The 21524-nt window shown below is 40.3% G+C and overlaps 1 protein-coding gene across 2 annotated transcripts in view; it reads left to right on the top strand.

Annotated features, from left to right (window-relative positions):
- Positions 1-21524, top strand: part of RSBN1L (round spermatid basic protein 1 like) — an 80233-nt gene that overhangs the window by 30710 nt on the left and 27999 nt on the right. For both annotated transcript variants that reach the window (XM_051849725.2, XM_070071195.1), the window contains exons 2-3: positions 4533-4637; positions 14546-15186. In XM_051849725.2, the coding sequence (XP_051705685.2) occupies positions 4533-4637; positions 14546-15186 (746 nt within the window). The remainder of the gene's footprint in view (positions 1-4532; positions 4638-14545; positions 15187-21524) is intronic.

Consider the following 21524-nt stretch of genomic DNA (forward strand, 5'->3'; position numbering starts at 1 on the left):
GATTTTCAGTGAGAAGAGGGGCTGATTGGCCTAGCAGTTACAATGTCATTAGGATGTTTGTTGCCCCATGTCCTAGATAGAAATGCCTGGGTAGGCCCTGGGGTACAGCAGTGATGACTCAAGTAATTGGGTTGCTGCCACCATGCAGGACACCTGGGAGTTGCTGGCTCCTGGGGGGTTGGGGAACAACTTGGGGAATGAACCAGTTGATAAAAGCATTCTCTTTCTCTCTTTTTAATTTCTCTTCCTCTTTCTGTTTGTCTCTGCTTCTTTAAAAGATACAAGGTAGCATCAAATCAAAAAGTGTGTAGAAAAATTGAATTAGGTACAAATAATGCAGACTTTCCATAAACTGAAGCCCCTTGTACATAAATCGTTTATTAAAAGATGTTTAGTTACTTAGAAAATATTAACCTATATATGCAGTTTGGAGTGACATTTTATAACTAGGTAAAAGCTTATGACAGGATTTCAAGGACTTTAAACATCATAAACTAATCACAGATATGAGAATAGCTTAATATATATGTGGACAGACAGAGGGCTTATCTAGCTTATTCACCTAGTGCTTTTCTTAAAGTCAGCATTGCAAATTTGTTGAGGCATTCCCTGTTTGTTGTATGATCAACTGTCTTCTTAATCTGTTTGGAGTGTTACCACTTTAAAAAAAAAAAAACTCTTTTGTGAGTGAGATAACTGAAGATAATGTCTTCTTTTAATATTTATTCATTTAAGATTTATTTATTTATTTGAAAGGAGAAAGATATTTTCCATCCCCTGGTTTATTCCCCCAGGGTCAGGACTGGGCCAGGCCAGAGCCAAGAGCCTGGAACTCCATCTGGATCTCCCATATGGGTGTCAGGGCACCAGATACTTGGGCAGTCTTCTGCTGCTTTCCCAGGTGCATTTGCAGGGAGCCAGACTGGAAATGGAGCTGGAACTGGAGGACTGATATGGGATGTAGGTGCTGGAAACAGTGGCTTAACATGCTGCACCACAACACTGCTGCCTAGTTTTTATTTTAAAAATTATTAATGAAAGGCCGGCGCCGCGGCTCACTAGGCTAATCCTCCGCCTTGCGGCGCCGGCACACCGGGTTCTAGTCCCGGTCGGGGCGCCGGATTCTGTCCCGGTTGCCCCTCTTCCAGGCCAGCCCTCTGCTGTGGCCAGGGAGTGCAGTGGAGGATGGCCCAGGTGCTTGGGCCCTGCACCCCATGGGAGACCAGGAAAAGCACCTGGCTCCTGGCTCCTGCCATCGGATCAGCGCGGTGCGCCGGCCGCAGCGCGCCGGCCGCGGCGGCCATTGGAGGGTGAACCAACGGCAAAGGAAGACCTTTCTCTCTGTCTCTCTCTCTCACTGTCCAGTCTGCCTGTCAAAAAAAAAAAAAAAAAATTATTAATGAAATTTAAAAATATGCTTAAAATTAATCATGTGAGTTTAATATTTTGAGAATTATTTAAGCAGTTTAGACTGATACTGCTCAGTGTAGTAGCCATATAGCTACTAGTTCCGTATGGCTATTGAACACAAATTAGAGTTAATTTGAATTGAGATGTATCATAAATATAAAATACATATTGTACTGTGGACTCTTATTGCAAAAGGAAGTAAAATACCTCAATAATCTTTTGGTGTGTGTCAGTTTCATGTTGAAATAATGTTTTGGATATGTTAGGTTAAATAAATTATACCTATTTTCTTTTTATGTTTTTAGCGCGATCACTAAGCAGTATAAATTGTAAACTGTAGCTAGCATTATATTCTAATAGGCATGATGATCTGGATAGTAATCTAGTCATTTAGATGATTAGGACCTGGAATAGGGTAACATTTATAGAAAATACATAAGGTTGGCCAGCGCCGCGGCTCAATAGGCTAATCCTCCACCTGCGGCGCCAGCACACCGGGTTCTAGTCCCTGTCGGGGCATCGGATTCTGTCCTGGTTGCTCCTCTTCCAGTCTAGTTCTCTGCTGTGGCCAGGGAGTGCAGTGGAGGATGGCCCAAGTCCTTGGGCCCTGCACCCGCATGGGAGACCAGGAGGAAGCTCCTGGCTCCTGGCTTGGGATCAGCGTGGTGCACCGGCCGCAGTGGCCATTGGAAGGTGAACCAACGGGAAAGGAAGACCTTTCTCTCTGTCTCTCTCACTGTCCACTCTGCCTGTCAAAAAAAAATAAAAAAAAAAAGGAAAGAAAATACATAAGGGATTTATAAGAGATTATACAATATACATATATACTATATAATTTTTGTTATATTAAAGAGTATGTTACAGTTTTGGTGTGCTGTCATCATGGCTTTTTTTTTTTTTTTTTTTAAGATTTATTTTATTTATTTGAAAGTTACAGAGAGAGTTAGAGACAGAGGTCTTCCATCCACTGGTTCACTCCCGAAAAGGCCACAGCAGCTAGAGCTGAGCTGATCAGGAGCCAGGAGCTTCTGGGTCTCCCATGTGGGTGTAGGGGCCCAAGGACTTGGGTCATCCTCTGCTGCTTTCCCAGGCGTGTTAGCAGGGAACTGGATCAGCTGTGGAACAGCCGGGACTTGTAGTGGGGCCCATATGGGATGCCAGTGCTGCAGGCCAGGGATTCAGCCTGCTGTGCCACAGCACCAGCCCAGTCATCATGGCTTTATATGTTAAAAGCTTTTTGAGAGCAAGCACTATATCACTTTTTATACATTCTTCTCTATATCTTTTGCTGGGTGCACAAGGGCGTTGATTGAACAAGAATTAATAGAATGTCAAATATTTTAAAAACTCGGGTTTGAATTTTTATGATACAGATCAGTGATTCCTGGAGTCCTTAGTTCCTAATTACCAGCAGTACCACCAGTTAGTCATATCAGAGGTGGCTTTTTTAAAAGATGCAGATGCAGGGGAATTAGCATCTAGTCTCATGAGGATCCTTCAAAGGTTCATGGAAAATGGAATTAAAAGATAAGTTTATTTTGGTGAATACAATTTTGAATTCCGTGCATATGAGGCGACTTTAGGAAAGTTCATGAGAAATGTGGATTTCCATGTGGAACACATGGATTTCAATTTTTTTTTTATTTTTAAGTTCTTGTTCCCTACATACCTTCTGAAGTGAATTATTCTTGTATATGGGATACTGTACAGTCTCCCCCATCCCCCACACTTAATCCTTCTGTTGTGGGCAGTGGGGCCCTTGACTGAGCTTATTCTAGGCTCTTTCCTCCATGCTTGGAACAATTCAAGGTAGAGGGATAAAGGTGTTCAGGAAAGTGGAAGTTATTGAAAGAAAAAATATGCTCTTAAGAGATAAGCCCAGGCAAACTCTAGGAAGGAGAGGAAGGAAGACAGAGACACACACACACATGCACGGAGAATGAGCTCTACCTCCCAACAAATGAGAGAGGGAGAGAACAAAACACACACACAAAACCACAAAAAATACCCCCAAACAAGGGTGAGGCCATCCATTTATACCATCTGAAGGTATAGGGGGTAGTATCTGGGGTGCAGTTTAATTACATTTTCAAAAAAGGCGGAGTTCGGGGTGAGGCTTGAGTACCTCATGTTTCTGTGCTCCCTTTTGGAAATATTAGAAGTGCCGCAGTATCAGGTGCATGATGGGAATGGGAGTGCCCCATAGGAATTTTATTATAATGACCTAAATGATATCTAAGGGACACATCCTGCAGCCAATTGGATATTTCTACCTGGCTCTGGTTTTAAGTTAGCAACATTGTGGAACTTGTGATTTCCACTAGGACAGCGCGGGGCTTGGTGGTCCTTGGAAGGTAAATTTGGGCAGTGCAGAGGAAGGAGGTTGGAGAGTGCACGGAAAGGAAAGGGAGTGTTTTGATGGTGCAGATGGGGCTGTTATGCAGGATGGGCCAGACTGTCATGCAGGAGCCAGCACTCACTTGCTGCATATATCCCTTGAGGTTTTGGCTGAGGCTGTCACCTGTGAGATCAGTTGCAGCTGCTTGTCACACTGTGGACCACACAGCTGGCAAGTCTGGAGCTGTCAGACCTCAGCTCCTTTCTGTAGTCACCTCCTTGTCAACATCACTTAAGTAATCCTGTGAGGAAGGTGCTAGGCTGTACAGAGTCATTTACCCCAACCCCCATTTAATCCTTATTAATAATCCTATGAGGAAAGTAGCAATTACTATTTTACAAATTAGGATATAGACTGAGTAATTTTTCCAATGTTAATTTTACCAATCCAGATATGCCCAATTTCAAAACTGGTACTTTTCACTGGAGCTTTCTATTCTATCAAAGTTAGTCAATTATTTAAAGTGATTCTACTATTTTGGTTGACATGAAGTAAAGAATAATCATTAGAATGAAATGTATATAATGACAAATTTTGACATAGATTTCGTATTTAACAAGAGAAGAAATTTAGAAATACTCCCGAAAACCTGAACAGAAAGAAAAAAAGGCATATATGTTTCTTATTCTGATTGTATTTATATATTTTCATTCCAGATATTTATAGTTCATGGAGGGTAAAATAAGATTGTAATAGTTTTAAGGTTTTTTTTTTTATCTTTCAGAAAAAGTCAAAGTTAAAGAGAAAGACAAAGAAAAAGAAAAAAAGAAGCATAAAGTAATGAGTGAGATCAAGAAAGAGAATGGAGAAGTAAAGATTTTACTGAAAAGTAAGTTTATGTGCAATACTTAGTGTACTTACTGGTGCAGTTATTAAAATAAGAAATGTTACTTGGTGCTGGCTTTTGTTGAGAAGAAACAATGATAAGGGCATGAAAAGAAGCATCACAGTGGGAATTCAAACTGTAAGGTAACTTGTTTTTAATATTGATTTATGAGCCATTAAAAATTACTAAGATTAAGCTTCACTAAACCATTAGATTTCCTTAAAATAAATTACCTAATTCTGTGTTTGCATCACTAGTCTTTATCCATGTTTAGATAATTTAAAATAAAATGCTAAAGCAATTTTTAGCAGTATAGGGATTACTAAGGAAGTGATCTTAAAAATAATTTACCATCACGTTATAGTCTAGAACTGAGACAGGACGTTTTACTCTTGAGCTAGATCAGAAACTGTTTCTTGCTTGCTGAAGAATATTCTGGTTGGTTTTTTTTTTTTTTTTTTTTTTTTTTTGTATACAACTGAGGTTTATATTTGGGAGTGGAGCAGGAAGAAGAATTAAAGAGTTTGGTAGTTGGGGGATAGATATACTACAAATGTTATTAATTTATCTAAACTTTTCCAGAGTGAATTGATTGTAGACGTAAAGACAGACTGAAATTGACTCAGAAAGCTGGGTAAGAACAATCAATGGCATTCATTTGCTAGATAGCTAGCAAACTCATTAGCTGTCTTGTCAGGTTGACAGTTGATCAGGACATGTTGCCCTTGATTAATTTCAGTTGAATTTATATTTATAAGCCTTTATATCCACATGAGGGAGAAAAGGCTATAGGACTGTGTGTATAAATGAATAACTAGTTAATTGGTATTATTTAGGTTGAATAGAGTATGAGATTCCATATTCCCATTTCATTCTTGGTCATGTTTTCAGATGTTCTTTGGTGGTGGTACTTTATATAAACTCTATTATACATGCAAAATGTTACTTTCTATAATATCCTTTTGATTTTGAAGGAATATGTCTGAGCTTCAGATGATGACTACTTAGTTAATGCATATGCACCTTTGCTCTGCTTCTTTTGCTGGTGTGTTTTATCTGTGTGGTCTAATTAGATTGTAAAGGAGGCAGAAATTGAGTCTACCCGCACTAGTGTTGGGCAGCAGCTAATAATTAATGCTTGAAATCTTTGCTTCATCCCGTTGGTTTAGTCAAATAGTGATTTTTTTTTTCAACTGGTTTAGCAAATACTCATTTTGTTATCTATTTGGGTGTGCAGTGTTGTAAATTTCTTTCACTTGAGAAATAATCTGTGCCTTAGAAATATTGTATAAAACCCGATGTTTTCAGTTGTATACAAGCTTTTAACATTGCATTGTTGAGGTATGAAAATCTAGAGATATTTATGCAAATAAAATTGAATATAGAGATTTTCTAGGAATATGGAATGTTAACTTTGACTTTGAAGTAGAGAAAAAAATTTAGATGTTTTGAACTGAGCTACACTAAAAGTAGCGATAAGGAAAAATGAATGAGGTAGATTTGGAAGTTAATTTTTGACTTCTGGGATGACCAATGGAAACATTTAGGGAAAATTTATCTACTGTACAATAAAGTAAGTAATAAGTTAATTACTGCTTTACAGTGATGTAAAAATTAAATGAAGGATGAGTGGGATGAACGCCACAGATACTCCAAGTGGATATGAACCTTTCTCGTAGACATGTATGGAAAATTTACTTTTGTGATTAAAAAGCAACAAAGCCCAAACTGTCTCCTGTCCTCAGTGGGTAGTATATCCATAGATAATTAAATGACTAAAAACGTGGTTCATTTGGAAAATCCTATCCCATTGTATACACTGAGTAAATGTTACCTTTTGTTATCCAGAGAAAGTGATTTGCACAGCAAGTATGGCCACGTCCTGAGTGAGCATGTAGGTTAGGGAAAAACTTCCTTTGTTGCTGGTTTTCTGGAGTAACAGCAGAATCAATTTGATGGGGACAGTGCACTACTATTTACCACTGTGTGTCCTGTTTTCCTTACAGCCTCCACCTTTGTTCTCTCCTTACGTCTTTCTTCTGATAATGCTAATATTGCAAGCTATGACACTGAGGCACTAACTGATGATAGTTTGAAAGTATGAAATAGATGTTAACTCTGTTCCAGACCAACCTTACTTCCGGAAGGTTTTTGTATGAGTTGAGATAGATACACAATTATATCTGTACTAAAAAAATCTTATTAATGCAAAAACTGTGTATTTTTTACAGATAAAATAGCTGGAGTCTTATTTAGTGGGTCTCATCCTTTTATATTAAAATTGTCCAAGTACTTTTTCTGAGCATATGTATATGTTCCAGCCACTTTAATGTTGTTTATTAATGACTTATGATTATAATATTTTTTGAGAAAAAATTTTATCATTTTGGCATATCAAACTTGGCTGGTAAAGAGGTTAAAAAAGAGGGTTAAAAGAAACCAGTGTCCAAGGTTATTGATAGTGTACTAAAAGGCACAGGCAGGTAGGTAAATCATGGCAGGAAGAATGACATTGTGGGTGAGAAAAGCAGTCATTTTCCAAGGATCAAATGTTGAAAACAGTGAAGCTAATTACTACCCTTTTTCTGTGTGTGATATGGGAGTTTTAGATGCTAATTTTCATATTATATATGAAATCAGATTCAATGTTTTCTTCCTTATATTAATACAAAAGGTTACTAAAGTTAGTGATAGAGTTTAGAATTTTTTAAAAGCACACTCCTATGTTATACTGTCACATCTGTTTTTTTGTTGTTTAAGTTTATGTATTTATTTGAAAGGCAGAATGACAGAGATCTTGCATCCACTGGTTCACTCCTCAGATGCCCCCAACAGCTGGGGCTGGGCCAGGCTGAAGCAAGGAGCCAGGCTCTCCGTCCAGGTCTCCTACATGGGTGGCAGGGACTGAAATCCCTGAGCCCTCACCTCCTGCCTTCCAAGGTATGTGGTGTGCATTGTCAGGAAGCTGAATGAAAGCACAACTGGAACTCTAAACTAGGCACTCTGATGTGGAATGCAGGCATCCCAACCAAAGGCTTACACAGTACCCACCCCCTGAATTTATAATTTTGGAAGGGTTGTTTTCATAATTGGCCATTAAGAGCATGTGTTGTTAGTATCTATTTCTGTATGGTTCTTTCTGTTTTTCTGGCTATATGTTTCTCTGTGTTTCTGTTTCTGATTCTCTGGCTCTTAAGTCTGGCACTCTCCTTAACTCTCCGTGTAAGTTTATCGGTGGTGCGCTGTGTGTGGTGTGTGTGTGTCTGTAATCTACTATGTGTATGTATCTGTTGCTTTTGGGATATAGATTGTCCCCATCAACCTTATACTTTTAATTGTGTACTTCTTCAGGATCTGGATTACTTGGCAGTTCTATTATTTCTGTTCCTTTACTTACCAAGATCCTTTATTGGGTCTGATTTATTGAGTTCTGTTTGAATGATTTAGAGTAATGTGTACTTTAGATATTTTTAACGCCAAGGACATTTCAAAATGTCTGTGGTCGGGGAGGGGTGTTTGGTGCAGAAGTTAAATTCTACCTGGGACATTGGTATCCCCTGTTGGAGTGCCAGTTTGAATACCGGCTGTTCCACCTCCAAACCAGCTTTCTCGTAATGTGTACCCTGGCAGGCAGCAGATGATGGCTTAAGTAGTTGCATCCTGTTATCTAGGTGGAAACTCTGATTTGGGTTCCAGGCTTCTGACCTGGCCTAGCCTAGCCTTGAGGGGCTGTTGGGGGCATTTGGAAAGTGAACCAGTGAATGGAGGATTGATCTCTTCCCCTTCTCCTGCTTCTTAAATAAGAAATAAATAAAATGAATACAGACTTTTTAAGAAGGTATGTTTATTTTGGTGCAATCTTGAAATCTATGCATAATGAAGAATCTGCAAAAAGTTCATGGAAGAAAGGTTTTCTGCAAAATCTATGCATAGATTTCAAACCTTTATTGCACTGAAATAAACTTATCCTTTAATTCAGCAGCGCTTCTATTAACTTTTTTTTAAAAAATAGATTTATTTATTTATTTACTTGAGAGGCAAAGTTACAGACAGAGAGAGGGAGAGACAGAAAGGTCTTCTATTCGTTGGTTCACTCACCAAATGGCTGCAATGGCTGGTGCTGGGCCAGTCTGAATCTGGGAGCCAGGAGCTTCCTCTGGATCTCTCACAAGGGTCCAGGGGCCCAGGCATTTGATCCATCGTCTGCTGCTTTCCAGGCCATCAGCAGGGATCTGGATCAGAAGTGGAACAGCCAGGACTCGAACCGGTGCCCATATGGGTTGCTGGTGCTGCTATGCCACAGTGCCAGCCCCTCCATTAAGTTTTAAAAGTACCCTTGTATAAAAGAATATTGATACTTCAAATGATCTTATTTCCTTGGAATGATTTAAACTTTTCTACAAATATAGCAAATACATATCATCTGTAGAAATAGGAGATGAGTGAGAGATTACCTAAAGCTGTTAAAATCAATCTAAGTGAATGCTAATACAGTTGGTTTAATGTAAAGAAAGTGCATTTTACCTGTGTGCATTGGGAATTCCTAAGACTATCTCCCAGTTCCATGATTTGCTGGAACTCACAGGGACTCAACATATAGCTGTAGTCATGGATATGACTAATTATAGTTAAAAGGTACAAAGTAAAATTGATAAGGGAAAAAAGCACATTGGGGCAGTGTCCAGAGGAAACCAGGAACACGTTCCCAAGCATCCTATCCTGGTGAAGTCACACAGGATGCACTTCATTCTTCTAGTAGTGATCTTTGACAACCACACATGAAAGGTTGTCTACCAGGGAACCTCAATAGAGACGCAGTACCCAGGGTTTTTCCAGACTCTCAGAAGAAAAACAAGTATTTATCATAAACCATATTGTTTGTACAAATAGTTAAGATACAGTGAACCAGTCTTATCAGAGAATGATGGGAGTCCTCCTAATGTACAAGTTCCCAGATGCCAGCCAGGGCCACCCTTATAAGCACCTCTTGCTAAGGGTAACTGTATTAAATATACAAATATTATTTCTTCCTCACACTGTGTTCACTTAGTATTTGATTACAGATTAGTTTGCCATGAGAATTTTTTTTTGCCATGAGAATTTAACTTCTTGATGCTTAATAAAAGAACTTCTTACTTGATTTCCTATTAGTTTGCATTTTCAGGTTTTGACTATTACAGTACTTTTTGATTTATCCTCATGGCTAGGAAATAGAGATTGTTCTGTTCATTTTATTTCAGAGTAACGTGTTCCAGTCACTGGATATTTTCTATTTTAACATTTTTAAATGTTAGACATAAACATAGTAGGATATTAAAGATGAGTGTATTTTCCTGCAAATTAAATTTTTTTGACATACCATTTAGTTTGCAATTTTACATGTTTTTTTTAGTAATGGGTTTTAGGAATGCTATTAATCACATCTACTACTTTTAATCTTTTTTAGTTGTATATTTTTTCACTACTGTCTTTTCTTCTTGACTTATTTGGATTTTACAAAGCTACTTCAAAATTCATGAAAAGTAGAATTAAAAGATTAATTTATTTTGGTGCAAACAATTTTGAAATTCATGCATACTAGGGCTATTGAAAATTTTCAAGAAAAATGCATATTTATTATGAGAAAACTATGCAGAGATTTTAAAACTTTTTTTCATCAAAATAAAGTTTCCTTTTAATGCCATTTTCCGTAAACAATTTTTTTTTGTTTTAAAGTTTTTATTTAATGACATAAACTATTTTTTTTATTTTTATTTATTTATTTTTTTGACAGGCAGAGTGGACAGTGAGAGAGAGAGAGACAGAGAGAAAGGTCTTCCTTTGCCGTTGGTTCACCCTCTGCAGCCGGCGCACCGCGCTGATCCGATGGCAGGAGCCAGGAGCCAGGTGCTTTTCCTGGTCTTCCATGGGGTGCAGGGCCCAAGCACCTGGGCCATCCTCCACTGCACTCCCGGGCCACAGCAGAGAGCTGGCCTGGAAGAGGGGCAACCGGGACAGAATCCGGCGCCCCAACCGGGACTAGAACCCAGTGTGCCGGCGCCGCTAGGCGGAGGATTAGCCTAGTGAGCCGCGGCGCCGGCCATAAACTATTTTTTTAAGTACCCTCATATGAACCTTTTTTATCTTTCATTTTGATTGGTCAACTGTTTTACTATTTTTTGTTATTAATTTGTTTCTTAAGAGATTAACCTAAATCTGATGTTTTGGTATTTTATACTTAGCAAGTATAAATTTGTTTACAGTATTCAAATATATTTTCAATATTACAGATAGACTGTTTAAAAAATTAACACTTTGCTGCTTATGAGTTGCGTAGAAGTGATAATTTGTCATTAAATTTAAACTTCTTCTTTTTTTTCAATGTAATTGCTGTCAATTGAGGTAACTACTGTTGCTTCCAGGGATAGGATTTAGTGTTATTCATATGTGGGAAAACTTGACTGAAGGGGAAACAAAGGAAGAATCTGAAAACTCAAGTAGTCTGTTAGTGAGATAAGTCTTTTCATTCGTAGATTCAATAGATTCATTAAGTCTTCATGTGTGGCAATGTGCTGGATGATGTAAGGGATACAGTGAAGAGAAAGAAGTATCTGAATTCACATAAAGTTATTTGTGTCACTGGTACAATATCCTGAAATATCTATGAAAGTGCTTTTTAAAAAAGTTCATTAACAGGGCAGTGTTATGGTGTAGTGTGTGAAGCCGCTACCTGCGATAGCAGCATTCCATATAGGTGCTGGTTCCTGGTTGTTCAACTTCCAATCCAGTTCCTTGCTAATGCCTGGGAAAAGTAGCAGAAGAAGGCCCAAACGCTTAGACTGCTGCCACGCACTCAGGAGATCCAGCTGAAGCTCCTGGCTTTGGCCTGGACCAATGCTGGCCATTGCAGCCATCTAGGGGAGTGAACCAGTGGATTAAAGATCCCTCTCTCTGTCTCCCTCTCTCTTTAACTCTATCAAATTAAAATCTTTTTTTAAAAGTTCAGGGAAAACAGATTTGAAAGATAAATTGATTTTAAAAGATGAGTTTATTTTGTTGCAAAAAAATTGAAATCTATGCAAAGATATTTCATATCATTGGTGTTTATTGGGGCCGGCGCTGTGGCACAGCAGGTTCAAACCCTAGCCTGAAGTGCCAGCATCCCATATGGGTATCCGTTCTAGTCCCAGTTGCTCCTCTTCCAATCCAATTCTCTGCTATGGCCTGGGACAGCAGTAGAAGATGGCCCAAGTGCTTGGGTCCCTGCACCAATGTGGGAGACCTGGAAGAAGCTGCTGTCTCCTGGCTTCGGATCGGCGCAGCTCTGGCCTTTGCCCATCTGGGAGTGAACCAGTGGTTGGAAGACCTCTCTCTCTGTCTCTACCTCTCTCTGTAACTCTGTCTTTCAAATAAATAAAATAATCCTTAAAAAAAAATAAGTGTTTATTGTGAGCTTTTTGAAGATATACAGGTATCCTGTGAGTGAAACAGATATTAATTAGGAAAGAATTGATTTCAGTTCTAAGTAGAGAGATGAGGGAAAAGCCACGTGAAGGAAATGGTGCAAGGATTGTCTTTAAAGGGTGGATGAGAAAGTCATGGTGAATACTGAGGAAGCCAGGGTAATTAGGGATAGGAAATGCTTTTTGTCAGTAGTAAAACTGCATATATATATATATATATATATATATTTAAAGATTTATTTATTTTACTTGAAAGAGTTACACAGAGAGAGGAGAGGCAGAGAGAGAGAGAGAGGTCTTCCATCTGATGGTCTACTCCTCAATTGGCTGCAATGGCCAGAACTGCGCCGATGCGAAGCCAGGAGTCAGGAGCCTTCTCTGGGTCTCCCACGAGGGTGCAGAGGCCCAAGGACTTGTGCCATCTTCTACTGCTATCCCAGACCACAGCAGAGAGCTGGATGGGAAGTGGAGCAGCTGGGTCTCAAACCTGTGCCCATATGGGATGCCGGCGCTTCAGGCCAGGGTGTAAACCCGCTGCGCCACAGTGCTGGCCCCAAACTGCATATGTCTTATAAGAAATTTCAGTAGTATAGTTTGCCCTGAGCATGAGATACTTGAGGACAGTGTGTTTGGATTTCAGATTGAAGAGATAATAGGTAGGCTTGGAGAGCCCCAGAAAGCAGTTGAACCAAGGGATAAATATGCTCAAAATAGTTTATAGTAACTACAGAAAGATTAATACGGTTCCAGGATTCAGGATGTGAGACAGTCATACAGGTATTACACTGAAAATTAAGGCAATGGTATCAAGGAATTCAAAAGTAATCAAGATAATCTGAATAATTCTGTTAGGTCTTGGAGAGATCAGGAAGAATGGTTTGAGAAAATATCAGAGCATTTGATAATAGCATTCTGGGAAAACCAAGTTGAGTAGTGTGAAAACAGAATCAACAATAGGCAGCATTTAAGTGGTAAGAATGCTAAGTTAGTAAAGGAAAGACACTGTGCATAGATGACTTTGTTGGTGGCCAAAAGAGAAGACTATTAAGCAAGAGTTTTTGGAGCCAGTAGGTGGGGCTTTTTTTTTTTTTTTTCTTTTTTTTTTTTTTGGGACAGGCAGAGTGGATAGTGAGAGAGAGACAGGGAGAAAGGTCTTCCTTTTGCCGTTGGTTCACCCTCCAATGGCCGCCACGGCTGGCGCACTGCGGCCAGCGCACTGCGCTGATCCGAAGCCAGGAGCCAGGTTTTCTCCTGGTCTCCCATGGGGTGCAGGGCCCAAGTACTTGGGCCATCCTCCACTGCACTCCCTGGCCACAGCAGAGAGCTGGCCTGGAAGAGGGGCAACCGGGACAGAATCCGGTGCCCCAACTGGTGGCCAGTGTGCTGGTGCCGCTAGGTGGAGGATTAGCCTATTGAGCTGCGGTGCTGGCCAACTTATTTTTGAAAATAAGTAGAACATCTCACTTGATGAAGCAGAAAGGAATAAAAGAGATGCAATGACTGGAAAGTTTAGATAAAGAAACAGATTGGTTAGGAGAGTTTCATTCATGGCAGGTTATCTGTAAGTGAAATAACTGATGCCTTCTTTTCTCAAGTGTTGGCTTAATTGCTTTTTCATATCTTAGGAAACAATATTTTCTTGTGAGAATGTTTTCTTTTTTCTAGTTTTCTGATTACATAGAAATCAGTATTCTATGATGGTGTTAAGTTTTATATATATAGGTAGATTCTATAGCTATCTAGCCTCTTGGATTAATCTGATATTCCTTGGATGTCTAAATTTTTGAGCACACAGTCCACTTGTCTTTGTTCATAGAAGATGTTTAATAATGTGTTTTTCTTTTACCTTCTTATTTATCTCTTTACTAGTATATGAGTATCAGTTGAATTTAGCACATGAGAGATGATGGTAATTCATTTGGAACTTTGTAAGCTATAGTGAGCCTATTTTACATGAAGAGTAATTTGCTAAGGAAGAGTTGATGGTAGAATGCTAAGGAGACATACAAGTATTTTTTTTTCCTTTTATGATTTAGAAATCTGCTTGACACATAGGTAAAATTGATTGTATATATCAACATGAAACATTTGGAAATTATTGTTCATATTTACCTTTTTCAACTCTCCATTTCTGGATTTCTGCTTTTAAAGTGTGAAAATTATGCTAAGACATTAATTCATCGAATTACTTCAGTGGACTAAAAATTAAGTATCTGCTACCTGTCAGAATGGTAGCATGCATTCAAGGTGTAATTTTGTCCTAAGCCTGTCTTGTTTGAGCATGTGTGTGCTTAGAGAAAGAGCAAATGGCTAAGTTTTGATTATCAGTACTATGTAAAATTAACTCCAGAAGGAAACCTAATTCTGAGTAAATTTTTAGAAGGGAACTTATGTATTGCAAGAAAGTTCCTAAAGCATGGTGTTTATGTAATTAAAATGTGGAGTTTCAAAAAGCATTTTTCCCAACAGGTGGGAAGGAGAAGCCAAAAACAAATGTAGAAGATTTACAAATTAAAAAAGTAAAGAAGAAAAAGAAAAAGAAACACAAAGAGAATGAAAAACGGAAACGTCCGAAAATGTATAGCAAGTCTATACAGACCATCTGCTCAGGATTGCTGTCAGATGTTGAAGATCAAGAAGCCAAAGGCATCCTAAGTGATAATATAAAAGATTACATTGGAAAGAATTTGGATACAAAGAACTATGATTCCAAAATTCCAGAGAACAGTGAGTTTCCATTTGTCTCATTAAAGGAGCCACGAGTTCAGAATAACCTGAAAAGGTTGGACACTTTGGAGTTCAAGCGGCTCATTCACATTGAGCACCAGCCTAATGGAGGTGCATCCGTTATCCATGCCTACAGTAACGAACTCTCCCACCTGTCTCCTATGGAGATGGAGAGGTTTGCAGAAGAGTTTGTGGGTCTGGTGTTCAGTGAAAATGAAAACTCTTCTGCTTTCTATGTAATGGGGATTGTTCATGGGGCAGCTACTTACTTACCTGACTTTTTAGACTACTTTTCATTTAATTTTCCCAATTCACCAGTGAAAATGGAGATATTGGGAAAGAAAGATATAGAGACAACGACTATGTCCAATTTTCATGCTCAGGTAAGAGGTTTTTAGTTTTTTTTTACAGTAACTTTTGATTACATGCTTTAGAAGTTTCTGTTCTTTGTTCCTAATTTTGCTGTGTGACTTAAAAAGGTAAGAATATAATGAAACCATTATGGCATATTAAGAGTAACTTACTTTCTTGATGTGAACATCAGGCTCTACATTTCAGTTTCTACTTACCTGTTTTACTTCTTAAAATGATTAAAATAAGATAGTTGTCCTTTTCTGCAAGTATTTAGCTAGATAGGACCTAATGCAATTGGCCTTGTATTTTTCCAGTCCTTCAACAGTTTTATTCTCTGAAAATCATCTTAAATTACCTTCTTGCTTTATATTGCCTTAATAACGCTTAGTACTGGGGCTGGTGTTGTGGTATAGTGAGTTAAGCTATCATCTGCAATGCTGGCATCCCATATATGAATGCTAATTTGAATACTGACTGCTCCATTTCTGACCCAGCTCCCTGCTAATGTGCTTGGGAAAACAGCAGAAGATGGCCCAAGTGCTTGAACCCTTGAGTCCCATGTGGGAGACCTAGATGGAATTTCAGGCTCCTGACTTCAGTCTGGCCCATTCCCAGTGCTAGTGGCCATTTGGGGAGTAAACCAGTGAATGAATAATTCTCTCTCTAACTCTGCCTTTCGAATAAGTAAAAATCTTTAAAAAAAAAAAAAAGTGTTAGTGCTGGGTCTGTCACATAAAAGGTGTTGAATAAGTATTGAGTATTTATTGTGGTGCAAAGGAATTACCACTTATTGAGGAAATTTAAAAAGATGAGAATGTGTGTGTGTTTTTTTTTTTTTTTTTAAGATTTATTTATTTATTTGAAAAATCAGAGTTACATAGAGAAGGAGAGGCAGAGAGAGAGAGAGGTCTTTCATCTGCTGGTTCACTTCCCAATTAGCTGCAGCAGCTGGAGCCGCGCCAATCCGAAGCCAGGAGCCAGGAGCTTCTTCCGGGTCTCCCATGCAGGTGCAGAGGCCCAAGGACTTGGGCCAGCATCTACATCTTCTACTGCTTTCCCAGGCCATAGCAGAGAGCTGGATTGAAAGTGGAGTAGCCAGGACTCGAACAGCGCCCATATGGGATGCTGGCACTGCAGGCAGCAGCTTTACCCGCAGTGCCACAGCACCAGCCCTGGAATGTATTATCAGTAAGATCCTTTGAACTTTTCCTTACTTCTTCCTCTTTCTTTCTCGTCATCATATATATATAGGCACTGGTTTGAGTCCCAGCTTCTGATCCAGCTCCCTGGATGAACTAGTGAATGGAAGACCTCTCTCTGTCTCTCCCTCTCTCTTTCTATGTAGCTCTGCCTTTCAATAAGTAAAATAATTTTTTTAAAGTAGTGACTTTAAAAGAAAAGCTGTGTGTGTGTGTGTGTGTGTGTGTGAGTGTATGTATGGTTATTATTCATGGGGTAGCTATGACTGTGTCTGGTTTTCATGCTCAGTTAAGAGGTTTTTAGAGAGAGAGAAAGATTCCAGAAAGTTAGCCATATAGAGCAGCTATGTCATTTTATAGAATTCTAGACTGCTTCATAATTTGTCTGAGATTGTGCCTGAGTTTAATGGTAGAACCAGGACTGGTGTATAGTACTGGGGTACTGACCGTGCCAAGGAGTGTTCTAGGCATTTTATATGTAATTAATATAAACTGCGGGGCCAACTCATTTAATCCTGAATGCAATGGGATTTTGGTGATGAAGAAACAGACACAGTTATGTTACATGCTAGATGGCATGTTTTAGCTAGGCCTCTTTTTATAAAATTTATTCATTTATTTAATTTAAAGGCATAGTGACAGAAAGGCAAGTGAAAAGGAGAGAAAGAAAGAAACGGAGAGATATCTTCCATCCACTAGTTTACTCCCCAAATGGCTGCAACAGCCAGGTCTTCTGGGCCAGGCTGAAGCCAGGAGCCTGGTCTACCACATGGGTGGCAGGTGCTAGTACTTCAGATCTGCTGCTGCCTTCCCAAATGCGTTAGCAGGAAGCTGGATTGAAGGAGCACAGCCAGGACTTAAACCAGTACTCTGGTGCAGGATGCAGGTGTCGCAAGCAGTGAATTCACTGCACCAAACAACAGCCCCTAGCTCTCTCTTTAAAAAAAAAAAAAAAAAAAAAACACTTTTTTTTATTTTTATTTCCTTTTATTTGAAAAGCAGACACACACACACAGAGACAAACATGAAACAGAAAGACATCTCCTGTTCTGCTGGTTTACTCCCCAGATTCTTGCAATAGCTAGGCCTGGATCAGGCTGAGGGCAGGAACCTGGAATTCAGTCTGGATCTCCCACATGGATGCAAGAAACCCAAGACTTTGTGCCATCGTCTGCTGCCTCTCAGGAGTGTATGTTAGCAGGAAGCTGATTGGATGTAGAGTAGCCAGAACTTGATCCAGTGTACTCCAGTATGGGGTATGAATGTCCCGAGCATCACTTTTATTGCTATGCCACATGCCAGCCCCTGCTAGGCCTTTTTTTTTTTTTTTTTTTTTTTTTAAAAGATATATTTGGTCGGCGCCGTGGCTCAATAGGCTAATCCTCTGCCTGAGGCGCTGGCATACCAGGTTCTAGTCCTGGTTGGGGCGCCGGGTTCTGTCCCGGTTGCCCCTCTTCCAGTCCGGCTCTCTGCTGTGGCCCAGGAGTGCAGTGGAGGATGGCCCAAGTGCTTGGGCCCTGCACCCCATGGGAGACCAGGAGAAGCACCTGGCTCCTGCCTTCAGATCAGCATGGTGCGCTGGCCACAGCACACCGGCCGCGGCGACCATTGGAGGGTGAACCAATGGCAAAGGAAGACCTTTTTCTCTCTCTTTCTCTCTCACTGTCCACTCTGCCTGTCAAAAAAAAAAAAAAAAAAAAGATATATTTAATTATTTGAAACGCAGAGTTACAGGGAAAAATCTGTCTGCTAGTTTAGTCTCCAAATGGCCACAGTGACTGGGGCTAGGCCAGGCCAAAGCCAGAAGCCTGGAGCTTCTTCCTGGCCCCCTTCATGGTTGCAGGGGCCCTGGAACCTGGGCCATCCTCCACTGCTTTTTTCAGGCATATTAGCAGAGAGCTGGATCGGAAGTAGAGTAACTGGAACTTGAACTGGTACCCATATGGGATGCTGGTGCTGCAGGGTGCAGCTTAACGTGCTGAGCCACAGTGCTGGCACCCCTACTAGGCCTCTTGACTCACAATTCTGGGGGTTTCTACAGTATCATAAACCTTGTTGCTGTTATACTGTGTACATTTATTTCAGTAACCTTAAATGTGATGATCACTTACATTTATGTATTATATTACATGTGTTTCAAATAATTTTTGAAATAATGGTAGGATGGGGCCGGTGTTGTGGTATAGCACATAAAGTCACCAGCCTATGACATCAGCATCCTGTATCCCAGCTGCACCACTTCTTTTTTTTTTTTTTGGACAGGCAGAGTGGACAGTGAGAGAGAGACAGAGAGAAAGGTCTTCCTTTGCCGTTGGTTCACCCTCCAATGGCCACCGCGGCTGGCGTGCTGCGGCCGGCGCACCGCGCTGATCCGATGGCAGGAGCCAGGAGCCAGGTGCTTTTCCTGGTCTCCCATGGGGTGCAGGGCCCAAGCACCTGGGCCATCCTCCACTGCACTCCCGGGCCACAGCAGAGAGCTGGCCTGGAAGAGGGGAAACCGGGACAGAATCCGGCGCCCCGACCGGGACTAGAACCCGGTGTGCCGGCGCCGCTAGGCGGAGGATTAGCCTAGTGAGCCGCGGCGCCGGCCCCCAGCTGCACCACTTCTGGTCCAGTTCTCTACTGATGTGCCTGGGACAGCAGCAAAAGTTGGCCCAAGTGATTGGACCCCCGCCGCTCATGTGCGAGACCCAGAAGAAGCTCCTGGCTTCAGACTGGCATGGCCCTTGCTGTTGTGGCCATTTGAGGAGTGAACCAGTGGATGGAAGATATCTCTCTCTTTATGTCTCTCCCTCTCTTTCTATAACTCTGTCTTTCAAGTAAGTCAATAATTTTTTTTTAAAACGTAAGGTTAGCACTTAACATCATATTTTAATCTTAACCTATGGAATGTGTACATCATGAAAATTATGTTTTGTTATTAAATAAAAGGAGATTCTGGACTCATTAATTGTTCCAGTATGGACCTAAGTTTTGGACCTCAGGTACTTAATGAGACACCCACCTTGGTTGTCACCATCGCTTTGGGCTTTGTGTATAGCATGTATTGCACAGAAGAACCTCTAGGCAAATGCATGTTTCTGTTGCCAGCTGTGGCTCTAACCCCGTGTCTGTGTGATCTGCTACCTTAATGATTTAAATATGTCAGCTTCAAGGACTACTTTTGCTTCCTTAGACTTAGACTTAAAGGCAGGGAACTATGTGCAAGGTTTGTACTCCTTTTACCATGGGATCCTCTGATGTTGTCATCTCCAGTGAAAACCTGCCTTGAACTTCTCGTTTGGTTCCCCTCCTGCCCCCAGCTGCACTGTTTAGTTGGTTGTTTAATAGCTTAAGAGACTGAAGAAATTGTTCTCTTCAGACTGGGAAGTAACCTTGGGTTTGCCCCTTTACATTGGCCTAATGAAACTAAATGTGATCCAAAGGAGTGATCAGAGGGGAAAAAAGGGAGCATACTTACTTAAATAATCTTGGTTCTCTTTCTAATCCCTTGAATTTTCCTGGTACAAGCTCTGTGTCTTAACCTAAGCTGTGATATCTCTTCATGAATTGATTTTTTCTTTTTTAGTAAACTTTCCTGTGAAGTACATGTACACAGAAAAGCACACACATAACACAAGTAAATAATCTGATGAATCTTCATAAAGTGAACATATCATGATTGTACAAAGTAGAGTATTACTGGTAGTTAGAAGACTTGCCCAAACTCTTCTTTGTTACCATTCTGCCAACCTTCCGATCTCACCATAAAAACAGGCACCCAGGTAACAGCCGTCTTCACTTCGAACATCACTCGTAAATTTTGTGTGCTCTCTGCACTTTACTTAATGGAGTTGCATAGTACATGTATTGTTGTATTTCGTGTCTTTGCCTCAGTAATATATTTGTGAGATTTGTCCATAATGGGTATAGCAGTATTCATTTTCTTACTGCTTTATGATTTTTCATTGTATGAATGTGGCACAGTTTATCCTGTTTACTGTGGGTGAACATTTTAGTCTCTAGTTTGGTGCTTTTGTAACAGAGGTGCTATGATTATTTTTGTACTTGAATTTTGGTAACCAGTGTGTTTCTGTTGAGTACCTACCTGAGATTGGAATTTCAGGATCAGAAGGTACACAGCTACTCAGCTTTGCTAAATATTGCCAGTTTTCCAAAGTTACTGTAGCCAGTTGACATTTCCACTAGTTCTGTTTCACATCCTGGGAACTCTAAGTAGAGTCTATATTTTTCATTTTAGCCATTTTGGTAGCTGTGTAGTAATATCTCCCTCTGATTTAATTTGTATTTCCCTGATGGCTAAGGAGGCCAAGCAGCTTTTTATATGATTGTTGTCCAGTTAAATATCTTTGTTTGTAAATTACCTACCCTTTTCCTCATTTTCTTACTTGCTTTTTTCTTAGTTTGTAACTTCTTTATATATTTAGATAAGAATCTGTAAGCTGAATGTACTCTAAATATTTCCTCTCACTTGATGTCTTGCTCTTTCACTTTTAGAAAAAATTTTAAAAAGACTCATTTATTTATTTGAAAGATGTATTTATTTGTTTGTTATCCAGGGAGTATGACAGTAGGGTAGGAGAGAAGAATGAGAGAGGGAAAGAAAGGGGTAAGGATGGAGGGGGCAGGGAGAGAGAGAGAGAGGGAGATACTGATCTTCCATCTGCTGCCTCACTTCCCAAATGGCCACAACAGCCAGATCTGGGCAAAGCCAAGAGCCAGGAACTCCATCCAGGTCTCTTATGTTGGATGGCAGGGATCAATGTGCTTGGGCCATCAGCTGCTGCCTCCCAGTGCATGAACAGGATGCGGGATTGGACGCAGAGGTGGAACTTCATATCAGGCACTCTGTCATGGCGTGTGGCAATCCCAAATGGCAGCTTAACTGGCTGTGCCACAACACCCACCCCTTGTTCACTCTTTTTTTTTTTTTAAGATTTAATTATTTATTTGAAAAAATTACACAGAGAGAAGAGAAGCAGAGAGAGAGAGAGAGAGAGAGGTCTTCCATCCAATGGTTCACTCCACAATTGGCCGCAATGGCCAGAGCTGTGCTGATCCGAAGCCAGGGGCCAGGAGCTTCTTCCAGGTCTCCCACGTGGGTGCAGGGGCCCCAGGACTTGGGCCGTCTTCTGCTGCTTTCCCAGTCCGTAGCAGAGAGCTGGATC

The sequence above is a fragment of the Oryctolagus cuniculus genome, chromosome 3 (assembly GCF_964237555.1).
Source record: "Oryctolagus cuniculus chromosome 3, mOryCun1.1, whole genome shotgun sequence".
Classification (NCBI taxonomy): domain Eukaryota; kingdom Metazoa; phylum Chordata; class Mammalia; order Lagomorpha; family Leporidae; genus Oryctolagus; species Oryctolagus cuniculus.